At 41.7% G+C, this 10,945-nt stretch overlaps 2 protein-coding genes across 2 annotated transcripts in view; both read right to left on the bottom strand.

The window, feature by feature from the left end:
• The window catches only part of LOC139029507 (inactive phospholipase C-like protein 2), a 282,717-nt gene that overhangs the window by 113,003 nt on the left and 158,769 nt on the right, over positions 1-10,945 (bottom strand). The window lies entirely within an intron of this gene.
• LOC111981328 (ATP-dependent RNA helicase DHX58) lies at positions 5,108-10,697 on the bottom strand. Its single transcript, XM_024012548.2, has 12 exons — positions 10,608-10,697; positions 10,226-10,438; positions 9,810-10,014; positions 9,269-9,459; positions 9,009-9,122; positions 8,785-8,917; positions 8,441-8,626; positions 8,055-8,305; positions 7,630-7,941; positions 7,193-7,383; positions 6,958-7,048; positions 5,108-5,917 (listed from the first exon to the last, which is right to left on the bottom strand). The coding sequence occupies exons 2-12, from the start codon at positions 10,400-10,402 to the stop codon at positions 5,732-5,734; spliced, it is 2,037 nt and encodes a 678-aa protein (XP_023868316.1). The 5' UTR covers positions 10,403-10,438; positions 10,608-10,697; the 3' UTR covers positions 5,108-5,731.

Here is a 10,945-nt window from a genome sequence, read left to right on the forward strand (position 1 = left end):
TGTGTGCATGTGTCTCTAAGAGCCTGTCTGTAAGTGTCTGTGTGTGAAAATATTGAGTGTGCCAAGTGTGTATGTGTCTGTACAGCATGTGAGAGTGAGTGTATGTGTGTATGGACGTGTGAGACAGAGGAGAGGCCAGACCCAGCAGGCTTTTCACTGTGCTTAAAAACAAAACAGCATGTCGAGGTAATTCACACACAACACATGCGTAACAGGGGAGACATCTTACAGAGAGCCAAGCTGATGTTATAAAAAGCCAAGCTCAAGTATAATAGGAACCATTTAAATGTTGACACAAAATGCTGTTTCTTTTTCAGTAATCCCTGCTGTGTTCATTTCCCCTCCTCTCTACCAGCCWTTTTTCCTCTCCCTGCTTCTTCCTCTAACCTGTCAGACTGTTCCTCTATTGATCATTCAACATACTACAGTCCAAGCTCTAAACCACCTGCCCACCCAGTTCGGACAAATAACGTACCATTACATTCACCATGTGTTAGGAGGGAACGTATTGTTTTGCGGTATGCATTACAACATCCGGTAACATGGAGTTGYTCGTACTCCTCTAGACCCTGAAAATCAACAAAGTGAGCTGCCTTGGCCAAGCCTTCACCCAGAGAGAGAGAGAGAGAAAAGGGAATATTCCATGATGTTCAAGGCCTGTCCGTATCACTCTTTCTCCGTGTAGCTATTCTAAATTCACTTCCAGGTCATCTCTCACATTGGAGTGGCTTGAACATTGGAAGTGTCAGGCAGTTATCATAAGTATAAACTGTGTGGAAGTGGCGTGTCGCTGTCACTCAAGTCAATGTCTGCCCTTATCTGATCAACTCTGATCAACACACAATCACAGACTGCCATCAGACGGCTTTTGCATCATAAATAGTAGCTCAACAACCTTGCTTTCATTTCAGACAAGGAGCTGATTGCAATTAACGTGCACGGAATTAGCAACAGCCAAGTAGTCAGCTATGATTACAGAGCCCAGGCCTGATTAAGCCAAATCACATCAGCTATTCTGCACATCAGCTATTCTGCTCCCTGTCGGTATTCCTGTCTCTGATTGTGTCTGTGCATCTGTCTGTCTGTCTGAATATAGCGGATAACCCCCCATGAAAACAGAATAGGCTCTGGTTTGCAGGCTTTTCTGGCTAAATCATCTCCTATAATTCCTAGTTGTTATAAAACATGTCCTAGAGAGACAGTGGTGCTCAAAACGCTCCTACTCTGCTGATCAGTTTGAAGGGATTAGTAATCATGTGACACGGTGAAGGTGCTCCTCAAAATGCAGCCCAACTCCACTGAGATGTACATATTGTGGAGTTGAACAGCCCAGCTAACCCTTTTTTTCAACAGTAAATTGTTTCAGGAAAAAAAACAGAACAAAAAAAAGGCAATTCAAAAGACACAGCTTTAATCTTGTAATTAGTTGGCTAAATCTATCATTTAGAAGTTGTTACACCCTAACAAGTTTTTTCAAGAACGGAGATGAGGAGCAAAGAAAGCTTTACACTGGAAATAAATCTTGCCTTTCATGATTGACAATCTCTCCCCACACTAAACTAAATATCTCTCCCCACACTAAACTAAATATCTCTCCCCATACTAAACTAAATATCTCTCCCCACACTAAACTTAAATATTCTCTTCCCAACAGAGCCAAAACTAAAATATCTCTCCCCATACTAACTAAATATCTCTCCCACACTAAACTAAATACTCTCTCCCACACAAACTAAAATCATTCTCCCATTAAACTAAACTAAAATATCTCCCCACACTAAACTAAATATCTCTCCCCACCACTAACTAAATATCTCTCCCACACTAAAAACTAAATATCTCTTCCCCCACTTACTAAAAACTAATATCTTCTCCCCCAATAACTAAAACTATAATATCTCTCCCACCAATCTAAACACTAAAATATCTCTCCCCCATACTAAACTAAAATATCTTCCAACTAACTAAATATCTTCCCCACACTTAAACTAAATCTCTCCCCACATAAAACTAAATACTCTCCCACACTAAACTACAACTATCTTCTCCCAACTAACTAATATCTCTCCCCACATAAAACTAAATATCTCTCCCACACTAAAACTAAATATCTCTCCCCACACTAAACTAAAATATCTTCTCCCAACTAAACTAAAATCTCTCCCCACACTAAACTAAATATCTCTCCCAACTAAACTAAATACTCTCTCCCCATCACTAAACTAATATATCTCTCCCCCACTAACTAAAATATTCTCCCATATCTAACTATCTCCCACACTAAACTAAATCTCCACTAAACAATATCTCCCCCACACTAAACTAAATATCTCTCCCCACACTAAACTAAATATCTCTCCCACATTCTAAACTAAATACTATCTCCCCCACACTAAACTAAATATTCTCTCCATCTAACTAATCTCCCAATACTAAACTAAATACTTCTTCCCCACACTAACTAAAATATCTCTCCCCAATTCTAAACTAAAATATCTCTCCCACACAAACTAAATATCTCTCCCCACACTAAACTAAATATCTCTCCCAATCTAAACTAAATATCTCCCACACTAAACTAAATATCCTCCCCACACTAAACTAATATCTCCCCCACACTAAACTAAATATCTCTCCAATTCTCCAATAAACTAAATATCCTCTCCCATACATAAACTAAAATCTCTCCCCACACTAAAACTAAATATTCTCTCCACCACTCCCATAAACTAAATATCTCTCCCCACACTAAACTAAACTATACTCTTCCCCATACTAACTTAAATATCTCTCCCAACTACTAAACTAAATATCTCTCCCCACAACTAAAAACTAAATATCTCTCCCCAACTAAATAAATATCTCTCCCACATCTAAACTAATATCTCTCCCACACTAAACTAATATCTCCCCACACTAAACTAAATAATTCCTCTCCCCCAACTAACAAACTAAATATCTCCTCCCCACACGAAAACTAATATCTCTCCCCAGCACTAAACTAAATATCTCTCCCCCACCCACTTAAACTAAATATCTCTCCCCACACACTAAAAACTAAATATCTCTCCCAATTCAAACTAAATATCTCTCCCATACTAAAACTAAATATCTCTCCCACTACTAACAAACTAAAATATCTCTCCCACACTTAAACTAAATATCCTCCCCACACAAACTAAAATCCTCCCCAAACCTAAACTAAATATCCTCTCCCCACACTAAACAATATCCACTCTCCCACACAACTTACACTAAATATCTCTCCCCACACTAAATAATATCTCACACTAAACAAATATCTCTCCCAATTCTAAACTAAATATCCTCTCCACAAACATACTAAAACTGAAATCCTCTCCCCACACAAAACTAAATATCTCTCTCCCCACACTAAACTAAATAATCTTCCAACAACTAAATCTCCCCATACAAACTAAATATCTCTCCCAACTAAACTAAATATCTCTCCCCACACAAAACTAAATATCTCTTCCCCCAACATAAACAAATATCTCTCCCAATAACTAAATATCTCTCCCCACCACTAAACTAAATATCTCTCCCCACACAATTAAACTAAATATCTCTCCCCACCACTAAAACTAAATAATCTCTCCCAATTCTAAACTAAATATCTCTCCCCACACTAACTAAATTCTCTCCCCACACTAAACTAAAATACTCTTCCCCCAACTAAACTAAAAATATCTCCCCACACTAAACTAATACTTCCATCTCGAATACTCTCCCCACACTAACTAAAATCTTCTCCCCACAACTAAAAACTAAATATCTCTCCCACACTAAACTAAAATTCTCTCCCATCTTAAAAATATCTTTCTCCCCATACTAAACTAAATATCTCTCCCCACACTAAACTAAATATCTCTCCCAATCTCTAAACAACACTAAATATCTCTCCCACACTAAACTAAATATCTTCCCCACCACTAAACAAAAATCCTCTCCCACAACTAAAAAACTAAATATCTCTCCCCACACTAAACTAAATATCTCTCCCCATACTAAACTAAATATCTCTCCCCACTAAACTAAAAATCTCTCCCCACACTAAACTAAAATATCTCCTTCCCCAACATACTAAACTAAATATCTCTCCCCACCACTAAACTAAATATCTCTCCTTCCAATTCTAACTAAATATCTCTCCCCACACTAAAACAAAATATCTCTTTCCCATACTAAAACTAAATATCTTACTCCCCCACACTAAACTAAATATCTCTCCCCACACTAAACTAAATATCTCTCCCCCACACACACTATAAACTAAATATCTCTCTCCCACCACTAAACTAAATATCTCTCCCCACACTAAACTAAAATATCTCTCCCCACACTAACTAAACTTAAATATCTCTCCCAACTAAAACTTAAATATCTCTCCCCCCACACTAAACTTTAAATATCTCTCCCCCACACTTAAAACTAAATAATCTCTCCCCACACTAACTAAATAAATCTCTCCCACACTAAACTTAAAATCTCTCCACTATTACTAAACTAAATATCTCTCCCCACACTAAACTAAATATCTCTCCCCACACTAAACTAAATATCTCTCCCCACACTAAACTAAATATCTCTCCACACTAAACTAAATATCTCTCCCCACACTAAACTAAATATCTCTCCCCACACTAAACTAAATATATCTCCCCATACTAAACTAAATATCTCTCCCCACACTAAACTAAATATCTCTCCCCACACTAAACTAAATATATCTCCCCATACTAAACTAAAGGGCACGGATTAGGGAAGGAGGGAATCTAAAACCATGAGCTCCCTCTACTGCAGGTATGGAAGTAGACATTGGAAGGCAAAGATCGCCATCTTGTGGAAGAGTTTATGAAGACAGGAATGAAGGTGAAATCTATATACTTCTATTATCTAGTAGTTATATATTATTCTTTTATTTTTCATTTATAACATTCAATATAGACATGTTCAGACAAATAATGCCAAATTATTTATCAAGAATAAAAATAATAATTACAGTAGATAATTTCATTCGTTTTAGGCAAGGAAATGTACACCCTTGTGAACACACATTAAAATAGTACACCTGTGGAATATATTGAAATATCAATTTGAAAATGTTTCATACATGATCAAGTATTATCAAGTATCAAAGAGTATCAGGCAAAAGGTATATGTTTCAGGTTCAATCTAAAACAAAGACAGTGCAGATTCATGACAAGATATGGACCATGCTGATATTACTTTGCTAAAAATAGAAAAACAGATCATTTGAGTTCCTGTTAGAACAGGGGTGCTAAGTTCATATGTTTCTGCTTGGCTGCGATGGAGCAGAAGAAACCCAGGAGAGAGAGATGGAGGGAAAGAGAGGGAGAGGGGACCTTGGGCATAAACAAAGCTGACGCGCTAATTCTAACCCTGACCATTGTGTAACATGCTTTAGCACGCTGCAGCGTCACACTGCCTATAGCAGTGTGGAGGCCTGGCCAGACCTGATTTAACAGGGCCAACCATACCCAAGGCACTGCATCTCTCCTCCTGTCATAGGACTATGACACACTTCAGGATCATGCATAAGTAACACAAAAGCAGTCGAGACTAAGCAACAGAGACAGACAGACAGAGAGAGAAAGGAAGAGAAGATTAGTGTAAAGGTGAAAACAGTACGAGGTGGAAACACCATGAAAACCCCAGTTTACAGTCCTTCTTCCAGTGTAATAGCGTATCAATCGAACATTTTAGGGAATTTGTTATGACAGTATGTGGTGAAGTTAAACTCCTCCACTTCAAACTCAACGCTCTTCCACTTCTTGGCTAATTTTCTTCCCTCCGGAGTCTCCATGGCAAAGTTCTCGATGGCCAGAATGGGCAGCAGGGCAATCTTCTTATATACCATTTCCATTCCCCATTGCTGTTCAGACATAAATATATAAACAAATATACTGTTGTAGATTTCCATATTTAAGCATATTAAAAGACAATCGAATAATCATAGTACCATAAGATAAACGGAATGGCTGCTGATCCAACTTTTCCTGGACCTTTCTTCCCAGGGGCTAAAGGTTCCGAAGTTTCTGCGCATGTGCAGGATTCTGTACTTACGTACAGTCTCTGTTCTAATCGTATAGAACAGGCTAGTCTGGCGAATGGTGCTCGTTTAATAAAGGGAGATCAAAGCTGAATCAATGTCTGCAAGATCACATTATGATAGTATTGTTCATAACAGAACTGAATATACACTGAGTGTACAAAACATTAGGAACACATTCATAATATTGAGTTGCACCCCCTTTTGCCCTCAGAACAGCCTCAATTCGTCGGGGCATGAACTCTACAAGGTGTCGAAAGGGTTCCACAGGGATGCTGGCCCATGTTGACTCCAATGCTTCCCACAGTTATGTGAAGTTGGCTAGATGTCCTTTGGGTGGTGGACCATTCTTGATACACACAGGAAACTGTTGAGCGTGAAAAACCCAGCAGCGTTGCAGTTCTTTAAACACGCAAACCGGTACGCCTGGCACCTAGTACCATACCCCCTTCAAAGGCACTTMAAATCTTTKGTCTTGCCCATTCACCTCTGAATGGCACACACTCAAGGCTTAAAAATCATKCTTTAACMTGTCTCCTCCCTTTCWTCTACACTGATTGAAGTGGATTTAATGAGTGACATCAATAAGGAATTGTAACTTCCACCTGAATTCACCTGGTCAGTCGATGTGACGGAAAGAGCAGGTGTTCATAATGTTTTGTCCACTTAGTGTAATAGCATAGCATAACGTTACTGTAAGACAAAAAACACCACCTCAGGTTTTAGGATGATTGTGCAAATGGCTGCATTTTGTCTCTCATGTGGCCACAACTCAACAGTGAGCGCCACTAGGCAAAATATATGCCTACGGATCCGCAGCCTCGGCCTAAAATAAAAAGCTAGAGATTAAAGGTCAATCTCACCTTGCCACAGGCAGCACAGCTAATCACACGGCCAGGCTCCCAGTCCTCGAAAGTCTTTAGCGCGGGCTGCCCACCGGTTTTATAGTACCTCCTGAAAACAAACACACATGCAAAGGTTACCTCCTCACACACACTGATGCAAAACCACTTCAAATATGTGCTCTTTTTGCCTTAGAATGTGGACTAATAAGTCTTGTGACAGTATCAGGACAGACGTTAGAGAAGCACAACTTACTCAAAGCCAGGGTTGATGTTGACATGGTGTGCGTTTTCAATGACTTTAATGTCATTACCGAAGGCCACGGGCACAAAACAGCCTCGACACGAGAGCTGAACCGTAGCAGCATTGAAACGACTCCTCTTCTTGATCTTCAACTGCTCTGCCAACTGTCTGGTCAACAACGCTTCTGTCTGGAGATCAGTGATCTAATAGGGGAGGCAGAGAAAGAAGAAATCAAGTGAAAACAAGATTTGATAATGAGGAACGGGCGTTCGCAACTCAAAAGTTTATAGTAACAAAAAACATTTGGGTGCCGGGTTCAAAAGGCATATCCTGGAAAAAAGGGAAGTGAGTGAGTGTAGGTCTGTCCTTTTTTCCAAAGTGATTAGAGACATGCAGGGGTAGAACATAAAGAGAGATACCAGCCTCACCACCATGAGGAATCACCGTACCTTCATTTGGAACTCCCTGCGCTCCATCCTCTGCACTTCGTCGATGGCCCTGCCAGTCAAGTCCTCCAGACATTCATTGAGGAGTTCCCGACGCACCTCCCGCCCCCCCGCCTGGGCCACCACAGAGTAAACGCTGTCACTCGCACGAGCCCGGCCACTGGCCTGCTGTTGTGCGATCTCATTGGTCAGCAGCCCATAGCGCACCACCAGGTTGCATTCTGGGATGTCCAGGCCCTCCTCGGCTACGCTGGTGGAGATCAGAAGGTTGAGGGAGCCCCGGCGGAAGTTGTGGATTGTGTCCTTCTGCTCATTCTACAAGCGCACCCACAGAAACACACAAACAGAGGTCAGTTGTTGGTATGACACAGGTCTCGGCACTTTCCAACCCACCTTTCTATACCTCCACAAGTTTAATGTCAAGTTACCTGGGTCATGTAATTGATGCCATTGCCAGCACCAGTCAGAATGGCTGCTCTGATACCAGCACGCTGCAGTGCTGGGTTGTTGGACACCCAGTCATACAAGCAGTGGGTGCTTTTACGGGTCTTGGAGAACAGGATCCCTCTGGAGTGGTCACCCTGGTCAAACTGCTCCAGCAGGGTCTTCTGAAGCTTCCCCATTTTAGGGTTTTCAAACTGGGCATCGCCTGACAGTTTCCTCAGCTCCACCTCGTTTTCTATTGAGGAACAGAACACTGACTATCAACGTTCAGAAGTTGAACTTCCTATACCCTTAATATTCCAGAGAATCACACGCATACAGTTTGTGAGAAAGTCAGAGAGATTGTTACAAGAGAATTGCAGGTTCTCACCCTGGTAGAGTCCAAGCAGGAAGAAGTCGGTTCCATCCATGGCGGTGGAGCTCTTGGTACTATAGTAGGACTCAAGGACCCTAAAGGCATCCACCATGCGCACAGTGTCGTTGATGAGCAGGGCGTCGTTGTACTGACGCAGGTGGAGAGCACACTGGGCCAGCAGTCTGTTCCTGTCTGTCACACCTACACCAGGAAACACACATCCAAAATAGGTTTTAATGCAGTATTCAAAACTCTGGTATTGACTGAGGAAGGTTCCTTGTGTGATTTGGTGCATGAAAATAGTTCCTATGCTTAGGTTCTATGATGTGGCATTAATTCATATTAAGAGGATGATTTACCCTTCTTCTCCAGAATCACCACGTCTGCCTCGTACTCCTGCGTGCCAAACTCCCTGAATGGAAAGTCAGGCCCTAAGGCCATGAAGTCATGGATTAGCTGCATCATGAACTTCAGGTGATCCCCAAATGGGTCCTGAGACAAAACAACAGGAGTTTGTTGAATTCAAACCAATACAGCTCTCAAGTTCAAAGGCTCTATGTTTACAGAACATAATTGAACTCACCTGAGGTCTTCTGTCAACGATGTCAAACCTTTTCCTGGGTCTGGGGACCTTTTTCTTCAGCTCAGGGGCGTACACTTTAGACGACACAATCACTGAGTCCAGGTTGGCACAAATCTGAAGGCCATAAATAATGAAATGAGCTAAATGTAAAGGGTGAATGTAAAGGGTTGGATGAGGGACATTGTTTGATTTTTTACTCAGGATGAAAGTTGGGGCTGAATAAATAGCATGTAAAGACCACCGGAGAGAGAGAAACTGACCTGCAGCACATGCTCCACAGCTCCTTTGATGCTCTTGGCTCCCCCTGTCCCAGGAGAGGCAGTGAGGCCCAGGATCTGCGGCAGCCGCCTCTCCCCCTTCAGCTTCTGGGCCACGTAGCGCCCCATGATCTTATTGTAGACACCCTCCTTATGAGTGTGGTGGCACTCATCAATGATCAGCAGAGTGAACTCTATGGTTGGGAGAAAGGAACCCAATGGTATTGTAAACTCAATGGAATCCAATGGTTTTACTGTATACTCGTTCAACATATGGTTTAAACCTAAGATATGGACCAGTCTTTTAAGTGTGTTAGCTTAGGTTCCAGGGCTTTACTGTGTCAGGTGTAGATACTCTTTATCATGACGGGTCTGTCAATTGTGATTGATACCAAGGGCTACTTGTGCACAGTGGAACAAAGCCTGGGAGCCATCTTACAACAGCCTAACTTCTAAATAAATCAGTAACAAGTAGTGTGTACTACACACACCTCACAGCAATACCATGATTCAATATGTGGAAGGCAGCAGAGTAGCCACTCACGTGAGAGCTCGACATGTTTTCCCTCCTCCTGGTTGGTCAGGGCATTCTCCAGTATCTGTGCTGTACAGATGACCAGGTCAGAGTTCTTGACCTCGCAGCCAAAGAAGTCCTTCTGGTCACAGTCCCCACTGATAGACACCAGGCTATAGTCCCGACCCAGGTAGGGGTTGAACTCTTTGTTGTAGTGTTGGTCAACCAAATGAACCTGGAAAACATCATGTCAACAACAGTTAGCCATGGTTTCCCCGTGAATAGTGGAACCTTTATTTTCTGATTTTGTATAGAATTAACAACACACCTATAATAAAAGGTCAGACTACCTAGATACAATTACACAGATGGGTCAGTTACCTGGCCAGTTACTCTGAAACATCTGCTAAATAGGCCCAAAGCTCTAGTAACCCCTCCCTACCTACCTTGTTGACCAGCACAACCACCTTAGCTCCAGGGTTATTCTCCAGATGTTTTTTGGCCACATACACAGCAGCCCGTGTCTTTCCTCCTCCGGTGGGCAGCCAGATGATGACGTTCTCMCCCCGGAGAGCCCTCTGAACCACCTCCTCCTGGTACTCATACAGCTTAAGGTCTGCCATCCTACTGGTCTATTGGTCCACACACAACTCCTTATCCTTAGAAATAAAAACATTCATTAGACTAAAGGCAGTGCACCACAAGGCTATTTTAAAACTGAAATGCAATACACACTACAAATGTCCCTACAGTACTACAACTTACTACTACCACCATTTGTGGCAGTCAGCTATAGATGAAGTCAAGCCATATTCAAACTCAGCTCACCAAGTGTTTCTGAAGCAGCTCTATGTTTTGGATCAGCAGCAGACAATGTCCATGGTCCGTTGTGACCAGGTTCTGAGTACAGAGGGGTTTTCACTGATAATGCTCCACCCCGCTGACACCCAAAGAGAAAAATGAAACCAAAAGCACTTCCTTCTCTTGTGAAGAAGGGGTCCTATTCAAGGGAGTTCTTGAGGGCCAACAAAGTATGTCTAAGTAAAATAAGTGACACAAGGATGTGAATTATAGGAAGATTAGAAGAGTTGTAGGGATATTAATACACRTAAGGAGCCRTATCAGTTACGAAATCTACCAAACTGCAGATGTGTTAATCTAGTGGT

Source organism: Salvelinus sp. IW2-2015, linkage group LG20, assembly GCF_002910315.2.
Source record: "Salvelinus sp. IW2-2015 linkage group LG20, ASM291031v2, whole genome shotgun sequence".
Taxonomy (NCBI): Eukaryota; Metazoa; Chordata; class Actinopteri; order Salmoniformes; family Salmonidae; genus Salvelinus; species Salvelinus sp. IW2-2015.